Source organism: Chelonia mydas, chromosome 6, assembly GCF_015237465.2.
Source record: "Chelonia mydas isolate rCheMyd1 chromosome 6, rCheMyd1.pri.v2, whole genome shotgun sequence".
In the NCBI taxonomy this organism is placed as follows: domain Eukaryota; kingdom Metazoa; phylum Chordata; order Testudines; family Cheloniidae; genus Chelonia; species Chelonia mydas.
In genome coordinates this window covers 8,471,535-8,493,332 of record NC_051246.2, presented here as the reverse complement: position 1 = coordinate 8,493,332, position 21,798 = coordinate 8,471,535, and the positions used below count along the sequence as shown (strand labels likewise).

At 51.7% G+C, this 21,798-nt stretch overlaps 1 protein-coding gene across 2 annotated transcripts; it reads left to right on the top strand.

Moving 5' to 3' along the window:
* The first annotated feature begins 895 nt into the window (after positions 1-895).
* Positions 896-17,027, top strand: LOC119566345 (NACHT, LRR and PYD domains-containing protein 1a allele 5-like). 2 transcript variants are annotated; one of them, XM_037898981.2, is made up of 16 exons: positions 896-1,208; positions 5,334-5,498; positions 6,224-6,286; positions 6,848-7,060; positions 7,853-8,035; positions 10,320-10,391; positions 10,655-10,717; positions 11,237-11,293; positions 11,697-11,779; positions 12,127-12,191; positions 12,800-13,023; positions 13,500-13,759; positions 14,248-14,373; positions 14,731-14,872; positions 15,380-15,421; positions 16,449-17,027. In XM_037898981.2, exons 1-16 carry the CDS (start codon positions 938-940, stop codon positions 16,703-16,705), a joined length of 2,286 nt encoding a protein of 761 aa, XP_037754909.1. In that variant the 5' UTR covers positions 896-937; the 3' UTR covers positions 16,706-17,027. The 2 variants fall into 2 exon arrangements, with proteins under 2 accessions (XP_037754909.1, XP_043404921.1); XM_043548986.1 differs by lacking the exons at positions 15,380-15,421; positions 16,449-17,027 and adding an exon at positions 15,275-15,379.
* Positions 17,028-21,798: the final 4,771 nt, after the last annotated feature.

The window sequence follows — 21,798 nt, the reverse complement described above, 5'->3', positions numbered from 1 at the left end:
CCCCCCCCGCCCCGACCACAACCTCCTCTTGGGTCAGGACCCCTGGAACTACAACACCGAGAAACCTCAGATTTAAAGAGCTGAAATAATGAATTTTACTATTTTTAAAATCCTATGACCATGAAATTGACCAAAATGGACCGGGAATTTGGTCGGGCCCTAGTGATGTGAAATTGTCAGTGAAGACTGCGGGAGTTCATTCCCTGTGCACTCGGGCTGTAGAGCAGTGAGGGGGAGAGGGGAGGTGCTAGCAATTCGTTCCAGGGGCAGTGAGTTCCACAGTTCCACAGTCTGGGGCCCTTGGCACAGACAATCTTCACCCTTGCAGTAGCTAAATCCAAGGATGGTGGAAATCCCAGAACTGGGGGTCATCTTGGTATCCCAGAACCAGCCCACTTAGCACCTGGGAATTTCCGGATGCCTCAGTTTCCCCATCTGTACACTGGAGACGATAATCCTTTGTCTATTGCTGTTCAGGGTAAGAATTTGTCCTTCTTATGTAACTGTGCAGCCTCCGGTGTAAATCTGGAGTGACCCCACTGATGTCAATGGAGTCACAGCAAGATTCGGAGCTTATTGAACCCGGCGTAACTGAATCCTGTCCGAAATCTGCTTTCCCTTTAGGATCACTGGCTCGGTTCCTCGTGCTGGTTCAAGCTGCTATCGCCGCTGGCAGGCAGCGTGGGCAGAGGAGAGCCCTAACTTCTGGACAGGCCACATCAGGCGTGTGCACAGGGGGCTGCGGTCTCCCTCCCCGGCTGGCGGGAGCGGAGCAGAGCCGCCAGGCTGCGGCTGCGGGGAAGCAGAGAGCGGAACAGGCCGGAGGAGGGAGGCGTGTGGCAACGGGGTTGGTTAAAGTGGAGCAATCGCTTCCAGCCCTGCCTGATGCAGCTTCCTGATTCTTTCTCTGCTCGGCTCCGCTGCCCTCCGAGGGAGCATGGAGGGGACGGGGAGACAGCACCTGCTGCAGACCCTGGCAGGGCTGGGGAAGGACGAGCTCCAGAGATGGAAAGAGAAGCTGAGCAAAGTACCACTGAAGGAGGGATACCAGCGCATCCCCGAGGCCCTGCTGGAGGGAGCCGATCCGGGGGCCCTGGCCAAGCTGCTGATCAGCTACTATGGGGAGGAGTATGGGCTGCAGCTGGCTTTGCTCGCCCAGGCTTTATGCAGTGCAGAACAAGCTGCAATGGAAGTCTCAAGGGCAGCTGGTGAGTTATCAGGCAGGAGGAGACCGGGCCCAGTGGGTCGCCCAGTGCCTCTTGCGTCTTCCCCCAGCTATCCGCGCTAGCGACTGGGAACAGAGTCACGGGACAATCCCATCCCTGATCCAGTCCCCGCTCCCTGCCCGGCCTTCCCATTGCATCACTGCAAACTGGCACATCCTGCTGCCCAACTACCGTGCCCCGCCCTCCCCAATCCACTGTCCCAAGGATAGCTGGCAGCAGAGGCTAGGGCTGCCCCTGGAAATGAACCGCTGTCCCCAACAACCTTGTCTCTGCCCCATCCCCCACGCCATTGTCCTGGACCACGCCCCTCTCTGCCCCATACCTCCCATCACCCCAGAGAATCACAGAAGTTTCAGGGTGGAAGGGACTATGAGAGGTCATCATGTCCAGCCCCCTGCACCGAGGTGGGACCAAGTAAACCTGGACCATCCCTGACAGGTGTTTGTCGAACCCATTCTTAAAACCCTCCAGTGATGGGGACTCCACAACCTCCCTTGGAAGCCTGGTCCAAAGCTTAGCTACCTTGAGAGTTATACAGATTTTCCTAATATCTAACCTACATCTCCCTGGCAGCAGATTAAGCCAGTTACTTCTTGTCCTGCCTTTGGTGGACACGGAGAACCATTGATCCCTGTCCTCTTTATAAAAGCCCTGAACATCTTTTGAAGACTGTAATCTGGTCCGCCCTCTGCCTTCTTTTCTCAAGATTAAACATGCCTGGTTTTCTAAACTTTCTTTGTAGGTCAAATTTCCTAAACTTTTGATCATTTTTGTTGCTCTCTCATTCACTCTCTCCAAATTATCTTAATCTTTCCTAAAGTATAGCACCTAGAATTGGACACAGTGCTCCAGCTGAGACCTCATCAGGGCTGGGTAGAGCAGGACAATTATCTTCCATGTTTTATATACAACACTCCTGTTAATACACCCCAGAATATTCGCCTTTTTCACAGCTGCATCACATTGTTGACTCATATTCAATTTGTGACCCACTATAACTTATCCGATCCTTTTCAGCAGTACGACACCTCAGCCAGTTATTCCCCATTTTGAAGTTGTGCATTTGACTTTTCCCTCCAAAGTGTACTTCTTTGCACTTGTCTTCATTGAGTTTCATCTTATTGCTTTCAGACCAATTTGTCAAGGCCCTTCTTAATTCTAATCCTGTGCTCCAAAGTGCTTGCAACCCCTCGCGGCTTGAGGTCATCTGCAAATTTTATAAGCATCCTCTCCACTCCATCATCCAAGTCATTAATGAAAATTGTGAACAGGACCCAGGACAGACCCCAGCAGGACCCCGCTAGATACATTCTCCCAGTTTGACAGTGAACCACTCATAGCTACTCTTTGAGTACGGGCTTTCAACCAGTTGTGCATTCACTTTATATTTGTTTCCTCTAGCCCTAGTTCGTTTATGAGACTGTCATGTGGACCTTATCAAAGGATGTACTAAAAACAAGATATATCATGACTGCCTGTTTCTCCCACAGCCATTAGGCCAGTAATATTGTCAAAGAAGGAAGTTTGGCTGGTTTGGCATGATTTGTTTTTGAAAAATCCCTGCTGGCTAGTCCTTATAACCCTGTTGTCCTCCAGGGCTTATAAACCAACTGTTTAATCATTTGTTCTAGTCTCTTTCTAGGTAGCAGAGTTCTATAATTTCCCAGGTCCCCTTTGCTCCTCTTTTTAAAGGCAGGTATTGCGTTTGGCCTTTTTCGGTCCTCTGGAACCTTACCTGTCATCTGCGTATCTCAAAGATAATTGCTGATGGTCCCAAGATTGCTTCAGCTGGTTCCTTAAGCACCCTAGGATGAATTTCATCAGGCCTTGCTGACTTGAAAACCTCTAACTTATCTAGCTATTCTTTAAGTGCTTCCTTCCCTATTTGGGCTTGTGGTCATTTCCCCTTGCTGTTAATATTAATTGCGTTAAGTATCTGGTCACCATTAACCTCTTAGTGAAAACTGAAGCAAAAGAGACATTAAACATCTCACCCTTTTTTATGCCATCCATTATTAGCTCTCCTTCCCCAATGATGGGAGGACCTACACTTTCCTTCGTCTTTCTTAAGAACCTCTTCTTTCTGCCTTTTATGTCCCTTGCCAGGTGTGACTCATTTTGTGACTTAGCCTTTCTGATTGTTTCCCTGCATGCTTGTGCTCCTCTGTAGCAATTTGTCCACATGTCTCCTTTCTGTGGGATTCCTTTTTGATTTTCAGGTCATTCAAGTCCTCCTGCTGAAGCCATAATGGTCTGTTATTAGTCTTCATCTTTCTTCTTTTCATTATGATAGTTGTACCTTTAATACGTTCTCCTTGAGAAGCTGCCAGCTCTTCTGAACTCCTTAGATTCTCTTCCCAGGGGACCTCAACAACCAGTTCTCTGAGTTTGTTGGTCGGCTTTTTTGAAGTCCATTGCCCTCATTCTGCTGCTCTCGCTCCTTCCTTTCCTTAGGATCATGACATCTATCCTTTCACGACTGCTTTCACCCAAATTGCCTTCCACCTTCAGATTCGCAACCAATTCCTCCTGGTTGGACAGAATCAAGTCTCAAACGGTTGTCCCCTTGGTTTCTTCCTCTACTTTCTGAATCAGAAAGTTTCCCCAATACATGCCAAGAATTTATTGGACAGCTTGTGTTTTGCCGCATTACTTTTCCAACAGCTGGCTGGGGAGTTCAAAGTCTCCCATTACTACCAGGTCCTGTATTTTGGGTATTTCTGTTATTTGTTCTGGAAATGCCTCATCCGCCCCCTACTCCTAATTTGGGGGTCTATAGAAGACCCCCTACATCACCCCTACTCTATACCCCTTTTATCTTGACCAGAGACTTTCAGCTGCTCTGCCTCTCATTTCCTTCGGGACTTCAGAAAAAGTGTATACACTCTTGACGTACAATGGAACCCTGTCTTCCTGTTTTCTCTGCCTGGCCTTCCTGAACAAGCTAGACCCCACTATTACAATATTCCAGTCATGACACTTATCCCACCAGGGCTGTGTAATGCCATACAATGTCCACTCTGCCCCGCACCACCCATCACCCCACGTGACCTGCACTCTGTCCTCCGCAACCCACCCCATCACCTGCGCTCTGCCCACCACAACCCACCCACCTGCCCAATGCAACCTCGTCTCTACACCCCTATCCCCACCATCACCCCCTGCAACCTCCACTCGGCAGATTTACACTGTGGTGACTGAGATCAGAATCCAGGCCAGTCTTGTCTCCATTGGCATCAGGAGGCTCACTCCAGATTCACACCGGGGGTCACTGAGATCAGAAGTTGGCTCCCATTTTTCAGAATGTCAGTCCCATTTCGTTTTTCTTTCCAGGATTAACCAGTGGAGAAGCTGAATCCACCCCTAGTTCTGCTGCACACACAGCGGCCGCAGGGGAGCGCTGCTTCTCTCTGTCTAACATAGGCACTGGCCCACTGCAGCAAAAATGTGTCCCCCTTCCCAGTGCTATTCCTGGCCACCATAATCTGTACAAGTAACTAGGCCTGTGTACAGCCTGAAATCTACTTGATTGCAGATTCTCGCTCACATCCTCTCCCAAACTCCAATCTGTGCATTGTCACTGTGCGGCTGTTAGCCAGCTGTTGTGCCCCACCCCAGAGGTGGCTGCATTTCAACAGCAGACGAGTGATTCATGTGCACCGTCGCTGTGTGGCTGTTAACCAGCAGCCTCGCCTCAGCGATAGCTAATTTCTAATGTTGTTTAGCATCGCTGTGTGTCTTCTAAGCGGCTGTCATATCCCACCAAAGCAAGACAGCAGGAAGTATGTGGGGGAGGGGGGGCGGGGTTGGATACTACGCTAGATGGGCCTGTGGCTCTGACCTGGAGCAGCAGGGAGGGAGCAGGAACCCAGGCTAGATGGGCCCATTAGTTAGGGGGCCAGTCAGGCCTCAGGGTGCATAGGGGGGCAAGTACTGGGCCTAGGGTGACCAGACAGCAAGTGTGAAAAATCAGGACAGGGGGCGGGGGGTAATAGGAGCCTATATAAGGAAAAGACCCAAAAACCGGGACTGTCCCGATAAAAGCGGGACATCTGGTCACCCGAACGGGCCCTGTGTATGACACGCACCCTCTTGGACTCTTTGTAGGCTCTGTGTCACACCTCTCCGAGGTCACCGATGAGCAGCTGGGGAGCAGTCTTTCAGCGCTTAAGGGGAGAAAAAAAAAATCCTTGGCCAGCCGGCCTCTGCCTCTGGAGTGGCTCAGCAAGCTGACGGGCAAGAAGGGGAAGCAGCATCAAGCCTCCCCAGGCGGTGAGTGCAGCTGGCCAGGGCACGGTTTTCCCAACCTGTGGAAATTTTCAAGCCTTCAAGTAAGCTTTCCCGTCCCTGATCGGGATGAGACAGCAAAATCTCAAATATTTCGGCAAAGTGAAAAAACTAAACACTTTTCAGTTCAGGTCCCTCGGGACGTTTCAGGTTGGTTTCGACTCCTCTTGCTGTTCGGGTGGGTGGTTCCCACCTCCTTTTTTCAAAAGTCTAATTAGCTAAGATTTGGAAACGGAACGACGGTTCGAACCGGAAAACCTGGCAGTTCTCATTACTAACAAACAAGGCTTTATTGTCACTGGGAAAAAAGGGTCTCATGGAAAAATTCCTGACCAGCTGTAAAGTGATGTCTGTAGGCAACCGCATCAGCGCCTAGACGACCGAGCCGATGGTGCCAATCAGTTAGCTGTGGGGAACCAGGTGGAGGCGCTGGTGGGGGGGGGTGCGCCCCAATGGGCCAGGGAGAGAGACACAGACTGCCCTGCAGTAGCTACTGGGAAAGGGGGTGAGGACCCGGCAATGCCCACCTAGCCCTGCCTGCTTGGGACCAGATCCTTCCAGAGTTACCCCGAGGCCATCAAGATCAGAATCTAACCCTGACTCAATTGCTGAAAGGGGAGTCACTCCGGATTCACATCAGGGTCACTGCTATCACAATTTGGCTCACATTTTTCAGTAGATGTTCAGTTACTTTTGGTTTTTCTTCTCAGGATCCTTCAGTGAAGAGACTCAATCCACCCCTGGGTCTAGTACAGGGACAGAGGCAGCAGGAGGTGGGTAGCACTGACAACAGCTCAGCTTCTGTCTGCCTAACATACACACTGACCCAAAAAGTGTGTTTGCCCTCACGGTACTATTGGGGCCACCTTACTCCTGGCAACACAACTCTATACAAGTAACCAGGCCTATGTACGGCCTAAAATCTCCTTGATGCAGGATTCTCGTTCACATCCTGTCCCAAACTCCAAGCTGTGCCCTGTCACTGTGCGGCAGTTTGCCAGCTTCCGCGCCCCGCCCCAGAGGTGGCTGCATTTCAGCAGCAGGTGAGCGATCCCTGCGCACCATGGCTGTGCGGCTGTTAACCAGCTGCCCCACCGTGGAGGTAGCTGCATTTCAATGCTGGGTGGCTTTGCTGCGTGTCTTCTCAACAGTCATCACCCTGCCGAATCGAGACAGCGGGGGGTGGGGGGAGAGATGGGGCTAGATGGGCCAAGGGGTCTGATCTGGGGCAGCAGGGAGGGGGTGGGAACCCAGGCTAGGTGGGCCATTGGTCAGGGGTGGGGGGCAGGTATTGGGCTGTGTGTGTGACGCGCTCCCTCTATGTCTCCCTCCAGACCCCATGAGGGAACAGGGCCCTGTCTTACAGTCCTCTGAGGACGTCAACGTGCTGCGGGATGTGGGGTTGATGCCACCTGAGCGGAGCAGATTTTCAGGGAGGACAGTGATGATGAAGGTCGACTTCCCAAGCCTGAGTTTACCTAAACCTTCGCGGTGGATAAGGAAGTTGCAGGACAAGAAGGCGACACCGCATCAGGCCTTCACAGGCAGTGAGTGCAGCTGACCAGGACACTGTTTTCCTGGCTCAGGATTCTCATTCACTTCCTGTCCCAAACTCCTATTGGTGCCCTGTCACTGGGCGGCTGTTAGCCAGCTGCTGTGCCCCACCCCAGAGAAGGCCGCATTTCAGTACCGTGTGGCATCGCTGTGTGCCTTCTCAGCAGCCGTCATGCCCCCGCCTCCCCAAGCCAGGACAGCAGGAAGTTTGCGGGGGCAGGAGATGGCATACTGAGCTAGATGGGCCCGCTGGTCTAATCCAGGAGGGCAGGGGGAGGGATAGCGGTCTAGAAGGGGTTATTGCTTGAGGCTCTCATTCTCTCTTGGCCCAGCTACAGACCTGGACCCCTTGTACAACCAGAGAGGTGGGTCTAGTCCCCAGGCTGAGGAGAATGGGGAGCTGGGGGAGGAGACTAAGAGGGAGAATGAGGGGGAGGAGGGGATGACCCATGATAATAGCTCATGGGGATGTCCCCACCGGCTGCGGCTGGTGGCCTGGAAGTCGACACGCAGGGCTGGACATCATGGAAAGAGCTCTAGGGCTGGTTGGAGGCTGTGCTGGAAAAGCGGCATCTGGGCAGCGAGCATCCCAGGGTGGGACTTGCTGGAACTTGGCAGGGGCAACCAGGAGAGATGGGCCCATTGCTCTGATGCAGAGGGCCGGATGGGCCCATGGGTCTGATCCAGGGCAGCAGGGAGGAGTCGGGATGCTGGGCTAGATGGGCCCATTCTTTGATGCTTTTCTCTCTCTCTCTTTCTCTGCCTGGACCCTGCTATGGAAGCAGCCTTCCCACAACGCTCCCAGAGCACTGTGCGTCATCCCCAGGAGGAGTCTGTTTATGGCAGTGTCCCACAGGGACCTCCTGCCCAGCCGGCTGGGGCCGTGGGAGAAGTCACACTGATGTCGGGGAAGAAAAAGACCGGGGGTCCCGTTCCCCCTGTGCTGGAGGCACTCGGTGGGGGGCCAGGTGTGTTGGGAAAGAAGTTACTGGGCAGGGAGCTCCCCGGGGTGGGATACCAGACTAGCTGGGCCCCTGGGTCTGCTCCATTCTAGTCCCAGCTCCCTAGGGGCATGCGCTGGGTGTCTTGCGACTGCATCCGCAGGTGAAGCAGTGACAAAGGGGGCGGGATCCCCGAGGGCTGGACACCACCTCACAGACAGCTAAGCCACCTCCTCTTCTCCCTCTGCCTCCAGAGTGACCCAGCTGGGCACAGGGCCTCCAGATCAGAGAACTCCCCATCTCTCCAGCCACCACCCCATGACAAGCAGCGGGGATTTCCTCTGGTCCAGCTGATCAGCAGCGGACAGGAGGCGCTGGGAGGGAGCAGGAAGAGCTGATTGGTGGGATAGTGGGCGCATTTTTTTTCCATGGGGGCGCCAACCCCGGAGCACCCACGGAGTCAACGCCTATGTCTGGGGCACAAGGTCCCTCCAGCCAAATGGGCTTTGGAGGGCTCCCCTTTAAAGGCATAGATTCCCCCTCCCATCCTGGGAGCAGATGGGGGGGCCGGGCTCAGCTGAGGCGCCCGCTCTGAAGACAGAAATGGCCCCCGGTAAACAGATGTGCTCTAGTGGGACATTACTGAGAGTATCCAATCCAGGACGAACTGCCAAGAAACAGGGTAGTCACAGCCCAAGCCTGGTGGTCCTCCACTTATAAGATACACCAGACCAGCCCACAAAAAGAACTTCTGTCTCACCACACTGGCTATCAAGAAGTTAGAGGAGCAATTCCCTCAGATACTCCAGTTCCCTGTGTCATCACCAGCAGCACTCCTTATAGGGATAAGTGGTTCTTAAAACCAGTGTCCCCAGTTCGTATTTCAATCAGATAACATCATATCCCCTCACATGTAGCCACCGTTACTCCCAAGCCTGGTCACCACCAGTGCCTGTTGTCAGTGGAATCTGACTGATACATGTTCGACCCTGGCTGGATTCCCCCAATTGATGTATTTTATAATCATATGGTAAAAATGAGAAAGTCCGCAATTTTTCAGTAACAGTGGCTGACACCTTTGTATTGTTATGTCTGATTTTGTAAGGAAGTCGTTTTTAAGTGAGGTGAGACTTGGGGGTACCCAAGACAAATCAGACGCCTGAAAGGGGTACCGTCGTCTGGAAACGTTGAGAGCCACTGCTTTAATCACCCAGCTAAAGCTTGGTCGGAATTTTTCAGATTTCAGATTTAAAAATTGACTTGGCATTTTGGCCAGAAAAACTGAAGAATTTTTTTTAAGCCATCATGAGAACCGGCTGGAAATTTGGAATTTCCATTTTGTGAACTTCTGCATGAGGCTGACCCTTGATTTTTGTTCCAAATTGAAACCAAATCCAAAATCTTGTGCCAAACCTCCCTTGATGGAAATTTTTGCAAACTTTCCATTTTGCTTGAAATTCAGACCTCAGCCTCTTCCTCTTCCCCCACGTCCTCCTTCTAAAAAGATGCCAAAATCTGCACAATTTCAGTTCCAATGAAAGGGCATCGCTCGACGGAAAAACGTTGCATCAGAAAAGCTCTTCTCATTATAGCTTTTTTCTGGTTTTCAACCAAACAACTGGGGTCAGGATCATGGTTAGCGCTAGAAGCCCTGCTGGATAAAATGTGTCAAAGTTCAACAACATTTGGAGTTTGAATGAACATAAGATCATAAGAATGGCCAGACTGGGTCAGACCAAAGGTCCATTTAGCCCAGTATCCTGTCTGCCGACATTGGCCAATGCCAGGAGCCCCAGAGGGAATGAACAGAACAGGGAATCATCAAGTGATCCATGTCATCGCTCATTCCCGGCCTCTGGCTAACAGGCTAAGGCCACCCTCCCTGCCCAATAGCCATTGATGGAACTATCCTCCATGAACTTATCTAGTTCTTTTTTGAACCCTGTTATGGTCTTGGCCTTCACACCATCCTCTGGCAAGGAGTTCCACAGGTTGACTGTGCATTGTGTGAAAAAATACTTCCCTTTCTTTGTTTTAAACCTGCTGCCTATTAATTTCATGAAGAAAAGGGGGGGTGGGGGGGGAAATTGATCCATTTCAGTCATTCCCCCTCCCGAGCTCTACTGATGTTGTTTATTATTGGTATTATCCTGGCTCCTTGGAGCCCTACTCCTGGCTCAGGATCCCATTGTGTATGGACACAGAACAAAAAGACAAGTCCCACCCCCAGAGTGCTGGCAATCTAAGCAGTGAAATCATTGCGCTCTGCTAATGAACAGCCGGTACTACTCCTGGTCTCTCTCACCCATAGGTCGTGCAAGTCACACGCCAGCTCTTCATGATTTAATTTCCTTTGGTGAAAACCCAGCAGTGGCATCAGCAGGTGAGTCCGGAATTGCCCAGAGGGATGGAACGGGCCCGATGGGAACTCGCTGCAGGGTGGACAGTGACAGCGCCGGGGCTGTGTCTCACTGCCATCCTGCTGGACTTTTCCCTAAGGGAAGCCGGGGTCAGCGAGATCAGAATCTGGCCCAGACTCCATTGACACCAGTGGGGTCACTCCAGATTTACACCACGGTCACTGAGGTCAGAATGTGGCTTAATTTTTTCAGCGTTTTGGCCCTTTCCCTCTGTTTTGCCCTGCAGGATCTTTGGATAACGAGACTGAGCCCAGCCCTAGTTCGGAGGCAGGGACAGCTGAGATTGAAGGTGGGTGGCACCGATCACAGCTCTGCTCCTCCGCTTCTACCATACACACTGGCCCATCACTTCCAGAGGTTCTTCGGCCCTCCCAGTGCCAAAGGGGCCACCTTATTCCTGGCAACCATAATTCTGTACAAGCAACTAGGCCCTGTGCACAGCCTCCGAGTCCAGTAGGTTCAGGATTCTCCTTCACCGTCTGTCCCTAACTCCCAGTGTCACTGTGTGGCTGCTAGCAAGCTGTTGCGCCCCACCCCAGAAGCAGCTGCATTTCACTGCTCAGTGAATGATCCCTGTGTGACGATGCTGTGCATCTCTCACCCGGCTGTCCCACCCCAGAGGTGGCTGTGTTTCAGCAGTGGATATGCTATCGCTGTGCGGTGTTGCTGTGAGGTAGTTACACAGCTGCTGTGTCCCACCCCAGAGGTGGCTGCACTTGTATCCTGGAAAGCAGTTTGGGATGGAAGAGGCCTGGGAAATAGATGCTAATGACGTTATTGACATTATTAATAATTCATCCCTCCCCAGAGATCATCTGCCAACAGACTCTGCTTCTCTCCGCTGGGGCTGGGGCTAAGGCTGCCGGTGAGTGAGGTTGAAATGGACCCGGTGGCGGGTGGTCTGATGGGCCTCGCTCATGACTGAGCAGAGAGAAACCAAATGTCCACTTTTGGGGTCTCCTCTCCCTCCATTCCACCCGCCCCACATCCTTCCCAGTCCTCTCCCCTTTACACCCCGATCCCCCTCCCTGACCCCGTCTTTCCCACTCCACCCTCTGGCCCAGCATAGAGCCCTTCCCACAGGCCTTGAAAGCCCAGCACACTACACAGCAGCAGTGTCAGGGCTGGGCAGACACACAGAACAGACCCATCTGCAGGGAAGTTTGCTGATGGAAATGCCCAGGTTCCATTGCTCTGCACAGGGGAAGGGGGCTCCTTATTCAACGTTGTGAGAAGGTGAGATGTGAAAGGGTCTTTCCCCCTCTCAGCCGCAGGAGAGACCAGCCTGAGTGAGGATCCCAGCAGGGACCCCTGGGGACAGGACAAATGTGACTTGTGTCCCAGAGAGGAGGTAAAGAATTGTGGGATCACTCGGATCCTTTTCTGTCTGTCCCTCTATCACCACTTCCCTTCTCTCTTTCTCTCCCTCGCCTCAGCCATACCTCTGAGAATTTCACCAGTGCTCAGGGCTGGGGCATTTCGGGCACTTGGGAAACACCCCTGGCGAATGACTGACTGTGGGGCTGGAATCCAGCTGATCACAGAGTCCCCCCTGCCAGCCACTTTGCCAGGGTCCCAGGCCATGGAAACAGCCCCCAGCTGACCACTTGGCCACAGCTGTCCCGGTTCCCTCTGCAAAGAGCTCTGCAGTGGGAAATCCCCAGTGGGGCTGAGTTAACATCTGTTCCTGTGTTCTAGGATCCTCCAGAAGAAATACACCCTGAGACTGTTCGGGGCCCAGATAGGAAGCAGGAGACGTACAGGTGAGAGCTGGTCCTGGGAGTCCGGTGTCACTCCTCTCTGCAGCCGTGTCTGGGAGCGCAGGGCTGCTCCTATCACACTGAATGCGCAGCATCCCATGGGGTGGGCTCAATGTAAAGAGACGCTTGCGTGGGTGGGTAGAGCAGAGCAGAGGGTGAATGAACCAGGAGTCTTGAGAGCTCTAGGAAGGGAGTGGGGTTTAGTGGGTCAGAGCAGCGGAGCTGGGACTGAGGAGATCTGGGTTCTACTCTCAACTTTGCCACTTCCTCACTGAGTGACCTAGGATGAGTTATTTCTCCTCCCGTGCCTCAGTTTCTCCAAATGGGGAGACAGTGTTCCCATATGTGATGCGGAGGAACGTAATGAATCCACTCATTTAGGCTGACTCTCCTTCGCTCCTCGGAGGAGGACAGGTCTGAGAAGGGCCAACTGTTCTCATTGTCACCCAACTTCAGTTGTTGGTTACAGAGTAACCCTGATAGCGAAGCACAGGGCTGAGCTGAAGGCAGAGTTAAGGGGATAAATGTGAGGGCACCTGGGGTCAGTTGGAAAAGGACGTGAGATGGTTCCAGCCAGTGCTGTTTAACCCTTTTCTCCCCACGCTGTGCAGGATTCACATCCCGGGGGCAGGCTCCTTCCGTTGCTCTGAAACCGAACTGGGGTTCGAGGTAAGAGCAGCCGTGACCATCCAGTACAGATACGACTCCTGGGATCAGCATCTGAGCGCATCTGAGAAGCAGCAATGGATGGTGTCCGGCCCTTTGTTCAACATCCAGGTGGAACCAGCTAGGGCCGTGGCAGCCGTTCACCTCCCGCACTTCCTGTGCCTTGCGGGTACGGCCGGAAATAATCAAAGTAGAAATAACTGTACATGGTAATGGCAAGCCCAGTCGCCAGTGTGCTTGCAATCACCGTGGGAATGGTCACCCTAGAAACCCAGCCATGCAACCCAGACCCATATTGAGCCATAACCACCATCTCCTGAGTCAGACCCACAGTGACACTGTGAGTTGTAATTCTTAGGGTTTTAGCTACATCACAGCCTGAAACAGAGCCCTAATCATAGAGCTTCTCCTCATCTTCATAATCCTGGCCTCCAGCCCCTGCTCTCACCCACCAGCCTGTGTTCCTCTCCCAGGGACAGAACCCAGGAGTCCTGGCTCCTAGCCCTCCCTTCTCTAACCCATCAGAGACCCCACTCCCCTCCCCTCCCCAGAGCCAGGGTAGAAACCAGGAGTCCTGGCTCCCACCTGGCCACTCTACTTACCTACCCACGCTTCCCCTTTGTTTGCTTTATAATCCACCCCCAGGGGGAGAGGTCGATGCCTCCCGGATGCGAATTGCCCATTTCGTTGATGGGCGGATGACCCTGGAGGAGCCAACAGGGGTGAGGCCGTTCCACGCCGTGCTGGAGAACCCCAGTTTCTCCCCTCTGGGCGTGCTCTGGAGGAAGATACAGTCTAAATGCCAGGCAAAAGTCCACACCCTGGCACTGCTCTACCGGGCACTCAGGTCTGCGAACACAACCCTGCACCTCTACCTGATCCCCAATGACCACTCCCTGAGACAGGTAACCGGGAACCGACCGCACGCACCAGAGCCACCAGTCAGCCTAGAGTGTGGGACAGCAGATAGCAGGGCACGCGGGCACTGCCCACCGAGCGGCAGAGGAGATCCATTGTGCTGGATGCTGCCCAGAGCCCGGCCGAGATCGGGGCCCCCCTCGGGCCGGGCACTGCCCTGACACTTCAAGTGAGACAGTTGCTGCCCCAAGCAGTTAAGAATCTAAATAGACCAATGGAGGATTATTCTTCCCATTTCACAGATGGGAAACTAAGGCCCAGGGAGATTCAGTGGCTAGCCCGAGTCCATATGGGGAGTCTGTGGAAGAGCCAAGGGCTGAAGCTGGGTCCCAGCCCAGGGCCTTAACACAAGCCAACCTTTCCCTCTCGTTGTGGGTGGCTGTGCGGGAAGGCCAGGGTAAGCAGGACCCTGACGGCAGGAACCCGGGCATGGGGCTCTGTATCCCCCAGCCATGGCTCTGCTTGTGCCCTACAGGCCGTTAATGACCATGAGTTCAAATGCCCCTCGGTGCGTGTGCACAAGCCTTCCAGGACCAAGCCCTTGAAATTTGGCTCCTGTTGTGTGGTATCCAGCTCATCCCAGCTTGAGGTGATACCTGAGGTGAGTGACAGGCTTAAAATCACCAGCCCCTCAAGTCCTTACTCTGTTCTGTCCCAGTGTGGCACTAGGGGGCGCTGTGCTGCAGAGAGCGGGGCAGGGGATCAGTAGGGGGCACTGTCCCCTCACAGCCATTTTTGACCCCAGTGCCTCGCAGTGGCACTAGGGGGCGCTGTGCTGCAGGGAGCAGGGCAGGGGATCAGGAGGAGGCGCTCTCCCCTTGCAGCCAATGCTGACCCGGTGCCCCAGCATGGCGTGCCCCCCTCTGCGCCGCAGGAAATGAAGTGGAGGGGGGAGCTCAGGAGGGTCTGCTGGCTCAGGCAGGGTCATTCCTAATGGACTGTCTTCCCTTCCCATCAGGAGCTGGAGTTCTGTTATCTGGGCCCCAAGATGGAGCAGCCGTACCTGGAGATCTACATCCGGGACATGCAGGAGGGACTGCAGCTCAGCCTGTTGGAAAAGATAGAAGGGGAACCGATCTGGAAGGCCTTGGTGAGACCAGGTAGGCTCAGCCCAGCCGAAGATGGGGACAGAAGTGTGTGCATGGCGATGGGTGGAGAGATGGAATGGTGCATATACAGATGGAGGGATGAATGGGCGTGTCTGGGGATGGATGGGTAAGTGTATGTGGGTGGATGGACGGATGGTTGCATGCATGGAATGGTGTATATAGACATGGAGGGATGGATAGTTGTGGATGGAGGGTGTATGGGGATGGATAGACAGATGAATAGATAGACAAGCAGCCAATGAAATAGGATTAGCTAGATTAGCCAGATCAGCATTTGAGGATCCAGGGATGTAGCTAGCTAAATAAACCAGCACTTTAGGGTCTAGTGATGGATGGATGTTTCACTGCAACCTGGTGGCAATAAATACATAAATTACAATGTGACTAATTTAGCCAATCAGATTGAACAGTCCCCGCTAGGACGTGACCAGCAGCAGCCACATTAATCAAAACCCTTTGGATCCAGCCCCCTGACTCTCCTTCCCTTCTCTCTTCCAGAAGACGTGATGGTCTGTGTTTCATCTGCCCAAATGCAGACAGGTTAGTAGGGATTCACTGAGCCGCAAAACCTGTTCTCTGATCTCAGCACTTCTGGACACAAAATGCTTGTGAAAGCCCCTGCGATCCTTTGTGATCATTTGGTGTCCGGCATTGTTTATCCTCCCAGAGTGTCGACTCTTCTTGAAATCTCTGGAGCCTGGGGACTCTCCACATTGGAAAGTTGCAAGATTGTTTTGGATCATGAATAGAGCGGGGCAAATAATGGATTTGCTTGTTTGCTTTGGCAGCTCCGAAAACCTGGACGGGTGGGGGTGGAATTCGTATCGGGTCAAATTAAATGTTTCATTTGACCTGAAATTGAAATGGTTTGATTTCAGCTCTTTTTAATAAAAGCAAAGGAAATGCAGGGCTAGATTCACAAACTAGGGGCGGGGGTGCTCCTCTTATACCTAATGGTTAGAGCACTCACCTGGGATGGGGAGACCTTGGTTCAAATCCATACTCTGGAGGAAGAATTTGAACCTGGATCTCCAACATCCCAGCGGAGTACCCTAACCACCAAGCTCTAGTCTATTTTGAGGAAGCCCTTAGTCTCTCCTGTTGGAGCTGTTTCACTGGGTATAAAAACTTGAATAGTCATTGAGCCAAAGACAGATCATGAGAAAAACTGTTTGGGGCACTTATCTGCGAGATCGATTCTAGTCCCTGTTCTCTGTCCTTCCCCGCTCCAGAGGCAGCTGCAATTCAGCATTTCACGAGTGATCCCTGTGCACTACTGTTACTAAACAGCTGCCATGTCCCACCCCAGAGGCAGGTGCATTTCACAGCTCAGTGAGCAATCCCTTTGGAGCACTGCTGCTGTGCTCCACCCCAGAGGTGGCTGCATTTCAGTGCTGGGGGAGCAATCCGTGGCAATGAGTAATGTGATGCTTGCAGCGGAAGCTTGTAAATCTTGTTCAAACTTCGAATCCATTAGGAGCAAGGCCCTAGAGAAACGGAAGGTCTGACTGTTCCACGGCATGATGAGAAATAGCAATTCTCTTCTTCTCTTTGTCTCTCCCCTCAGAAGAACATTTCATCGACCAGCACCGAGAACAGCTGATCCAACGGGTGCGCCAGGTGGACGGCGTGCTGGATAAACTGTACAACACCGTGCTGGACAACGAGCAGTACCAGAGCATCCGAGCCGAGAGAACGGACCCGGAGAAAATGAGGAAGCTCTTCGACCTGCTCCCGAGTTGGAACCAGGACTGCAAAGACCAGCTCTACCAGGTGCTGGAGGCCAAGCAGAAATTCCTCATCCGAGAGCTTAAGGGGACATAAGACTGGCTGCCCTGGATCAGACCAGGGGCCCATCTAGCTCAGTATCCTGTTTGTGACAGGGGCCAGTACCAGCTTCTTAAGGGGAAGGTGCAAGACCCTCCTCCTTGACAAATCTGGACTAATCTGCCCATGTTGGGTTAAACCCAGTGTCCCCACCTGTGTAATCCATTCTGCTTCCTTAAAAACTTTCCTGGCTGTGACACTCTGTACCTCAAAGCAGCACCCTGGAACCCCTGTATTCACCACGGTCATGTAATTATTATAAGTTTTGTACAAAGGATGTCTTTGTGAGGCATCATTTTAAAAGTCTTGATCTGTTGAACATTAATAGCCTGTGTGTGCTAACACTGTGTATGAAGTTATGAAGCGCTGCTGTATGTGTTAGTGTAATATGTGGTGAGGTTGGGCACACCCACAACCAGCCTTTCACTGAAAACAAAGGAGCAGCCATCCATAGCCAGAGGGGCGATTATGGCTCGTCAACATCCAACCCACTATCCCACAGACTTCTCTGAGAAGGCAGGTACGGAATGGAGACTGCTTGACCCATGGGGACTGCCTGACCCCCACGTCACAGCACAGATCTTTCCATCAAGCTGGAAGAAAGTACAGAAGTGGGGAAGTGACATCATCACGGGGACTCTCCCCACTCCCCATCTCAACACCTGGAAGCACATCTGGAAGACAATGACTTTGAACTGAGGGAAGTTTGGTCCCAGGGTGGAAGGTGTTAGAGGGCTTTCCCTCAACCCTCCCACTCCACTGGTTCTTGTCATGCAGACAGCAAGCAGCAAACGACCAGAAGTCTGAGGTGTAGACAACGCGATGTTTAGTGGGGTTAGTTCCCAACAAGCATATCTAGAGCTCTACACACAAGCAAAATCTGCATCTGTTTCCTAGTGTTCAGTTCCCAGCTCTGATACCATGGAGCACTTACCCCGTATCCCCCTTCCCAGCTCAAAACATAGAGAATCCTCTAGGCAAAACCTTAAGTTACAAAAAAGACACACAGACAGGAATAGTCATTCTATTCAGCACAGCTCTTTTCTCAGCCATTTCAAGAAATCATAATCTAACACATACCTAGCTAGATTACTTACTAAGTTCTAAGACTCCATTCCTGTTCTGTCCCCGGCAAAAGCATCACACAGGCAGACACAGACCCTTTGTTTTTCTCCCTCCTCCCAGCTTTTGAAAGTATCTTGTCTCCTCATTGGTCATTTTGGTCAGGTGCCAGCGAGGTTACCTTTAGCTTCTTAACACTTTACAGGTGAGAGGATTTTTTCCTCTGGCCAGGAGGGATTTTAAAGGTGATTACACTTCCCTTTATATTTATGACACATCCCCTTTGTACTCCATGGGAGGGGTAAGGTGGGAGGTTGTGCTGCGGTCAGGGCTGGGCATTTTTTTGGTCTTTTAGTGTTTTATACCTCCCCACCCTCAAGCTCCTTTGCCCCTCCCAACTGGTTGCTTGAATTTGCCTTCAGATTGGAGTTGAGGCAGTCTTCCAGTGTGCTCTCAACACTTTAACTGCTCTTATCTGTTCCCATTGTACTGACAAATCCAGCTGACTAGGCAGAATCAACATCACAGTGTCTTTGTCCCTTGTTTACACATTTTAGTATGTGAGTATCAAAAAGTCAAACCCAAATTCTATCCCAGGCTAACAAACAGACCAATAAACTAACACTCCGCCCCTTCGTTTTATTTTGCATGTAGGAAAGATATCAGGAGGGCCAAATCGCACCTGGAGCTGCAGCTAGCAAGAGATGTCAAGAGTAACAAGAAGGGTTTCTTCAGGTATGTTGGCAACAAGAAGAAAGCCAAGGAAAGTGTGGGCCCCTTACTGAATGAGGGAGGCAACCTAGTGACAGAGGATGTGGAAAAAGCTAATGTGCTCAATGCTTTTTTTGCCTCTGTTTTCACTAACAAGGTCAGCTCCCAGACTGCTGCGCTGGGCATCACAGAATGGGGAAGAGATGGCCAGCCCTCTGTGGAGATAGAGGTGGTTAGGGACTATTTAGAAAAGCTGGACGTGCACAAGTCCATGGGGCCGGACGAGTTGCATCCGAGAGTGCTGAAGGAGTTGGCGGCTGTGATTGCAGAGCCCTTGGCCATTATCTTTGAAAACTCGTGGCGAACGGGGAAAGTCCCGGATGACTGGAAAAAGGCTAATGTAGTGCCAATCTTTAAAAAAGGGAAGAAGGAGGATCCTGGGAACTACAGGCCAGTCAGCCTCACCTCAGTCCCTGGAAAAATCATGGAGCAGGTCCTCAAAGAATCAATCCTGAAGCACTTACATGAGAGGAAAGTGATCAGGAACAGTCAGCATGGATTCACCAAGGGAAGGTCATGCCTGACTAATCTAATCGCCTTTTATGATGAGATTACTGGTTCTGTGGATGAAGGGAAAGCAGTGGATGTATTGTTTCTTGACTTTAGCAAAGCTTTTGACACGGTCTCCCACAGTATTCTTGTCAGCAAGTTAAGGAAGTATGGGCTGGATGAATGCACTATACGGTGGGTAGAAAGCTGGCTAGATTGTCGGGCTCAACGGGTAGTGATCAATGGCTCCATGTCTAGTTGGCAGCCGGTGTCAAGTGGAGTGCCCCAGGGGTCGGTCCTGGGGCCGGTTTTGTTCAATATCTTTATAAATGATCTGGAGGATGGTGTGGATTGCACTCTCAGCAAATTTGCGGATGATACTAAACTGGGAGGAGTGGTAGATACGCTGGAGGGGAGGGATAGGATACAGAAGGACCTAGACAAATTGGAGGATTGGGCCAAAAGAAATCTGATGAGGTTTAATAAGGATAAGTGCAGGGTCCTGCACTTAGGATGGAAGAATCCAATGCACCGCTACAGACTAGGGACCGAATGGCTAGGCAGCAGTTCTGCGGAAAAGGACCTAGGGGTGACAGTGGACGAGAAGCTGGATATGAGTCAGCAGTGTGCCCTTGTTGCCAAGAAGGCCAATGGCATTTTGGGATGTATAAGTAGGGGCATTGCCAGCAGATCGAGGGACGTGATCGTTCCCCTCTATTCGACACTGGTGAGGCCTCATCTGGAGTACTGTGTCCAGTTTTGGGCCCCACAGTACAAGAAGGATGTGGATAAATTGGAGAGAGTCCAGCGAAGGGCAACAAAAATGATTAGGGGTCTAGAGCACATGACTTATGAGGAGAGGCTGAGGGAGCTGGGATTGTTTAGTCTGCAGAAGAGAAGAATGAGGGGGGATTTGATAGCTGCTTTCAACTACCTGAAAGGGGGTTCCAAAGAGGATGGCTCTAGACTGTTCTCAATGGTAGCAGATGACAGAATGAGGAGTAATGGTCTCAAGTTGCAATGGGGGAGGTTTAGATTGGATATTAGGAAAAACTTTTTCACTAAGAGGGTGGTGAAACACTGGAATGCGTTACCTAGGGAGGTGGTAGAATCTCCTTCCTTAGAGGTTTTTAAGGTCAGGCTTGACACAGCCCTGGCTGGGATGATTTAACTGGGACTTGGTCCTGCTTCGAGCAGGGGGTTGGACTAGATGACCTTCTGGGGTCCCTTCCAACCCTGATATTCTATGATTCTATGATTCTATGATTCTTCTGGGACCCTCCTGCTCAGGTACCCTGGGAAAAGCATAGGACATATGGTGGCACATTTCCTGATAGGGCCAGATATCAAGATGGAATGTGCCGGTGCTCCATTTGCCCGACTGCTCCCCATGCAGTATGTTGCCCTGCACCGTCCCTCGTACGGACATACTGCACGTATATTCCAATGAGTGTGTCAGACTCCCCATAGTAATGGGCCCGAGAAGGTTGGGTCCAGGTTATCTGTTACACTTTGGTGGAGGGCCATTTACATTACTTATATGTGACAATTAGTGGCTGTATCTTGTGAGTCTGTGCCCCCCTTAACCATGGTAGTATACATTGCAAAATTAGCATACTTAACAATAGGCCAATAGCCACAATAATCCACAGTAATATTGTCAGCCCTGACCATCGTGACATAAGCAGAGTCTGAATGAGCTCTCCCCTGACATCTAGTGGTGAGCTGTGGAAAAAGACTTCAGAAGCTGATCTCATTTGCATGGACACGCCCACCCTGCCTAGGTGCTCCGCATGATGGGATTGCTTGCCCAAATGAACACTTGTAGCTGGTGTTGGATCCCCAATCTCCTTGTTATTGGGGCAGGAGTAATAAAGCGTTGTTATCCTTGTTGTGTGAACTGAGGGCAGCAGAACTGTACCTGGCATACCCCAATGGAGGGACTCACCCTCAACTGAATGGCACTTGCTAGGCAGGGGACATGGGTTCCGAAGCCCAGTGAATTGTGGGGAGAGGAAAATAGGCATTTTTATGTGGTTGTGTAGGCCCTGCTTAAGGATCCTAGACACCATTTAACGCTTCCTTTCCCCATGGTATAATAAAAGAGCTAATTTAGAATCAATTGGGAGTTTTGTTATGTGCTGAAATCACTGATACCTAGGTCTAAGTATTAAATCTACTTTGTGACAGTGTCTCTATTGCAAGAGATTGCCCAGTGTGTATCAGCAGTAAGGCTCCCCACACTAACAGCTGAAATCATTGAGAGCAGTGTTGGGGGGGACCTGAAGACATCATGGCCAACAAGGCAGCTGGTGGAGAGGGCCAGAGCAGAGCTCTGCAGAGGCATGCCAATCGGCTATTGGGGTGACAATCGAGTGCCTGAGCAGTGGAGCATATAAGATGCCTCCTTATTGTGACCCCTGCCTTCCACACAGGGTGGGAGATGAACTCTGTGACTGAACCTCTAAACTCTGGGCCTGCACTGGCCAAGGACAGCAACTGTGAGTGGGGTACAGAGAAGGGATGGGCACTTTAGAGGGACTTTGGAGTTGCTGGACTTAAGACCATGAGGGGAAAACGATGCTGCCCAACTTACTTGGGGGTGGGTCTTTTGCTCACGGTTTGTGTTTATGAACCCTAGTCGTGGTGTTTTCCCAAATTAATGCTGAGTTACTTCCCTCCTTTTATTAAAAGGCTTTTGCTACACTCAGACTCTGTGCTTGCAAGAGGGGAAATATTGCCTCTTAGAGGTGTCCAGGGTGGTGTGT

Bases quoted from the DNA above. Each gene is read 5' to 3' on its own strand.
- LOC119566345 (XM_037898981.2), top strand. From the start codon at position 938: ATGGAGGGGACGGGGAGACAGCACCTGCTGCAGACCCTGGCAGGGCTG. The intron at 12,192-12,799 runs GTGAGAGCTGGT...CACGCTGTGCAG, and splicing joins AGGAAGCAGGAGACGTACAG to GATTCACATCCCGGGGGCAG. The intron at 15,422-16,448 runs GTTAGTAGGGAT...CTCTCCCCTCAG, and splicing joins ATCTGCCCAAATGCAGACAG to AAGAACATTTCATCGACCAG.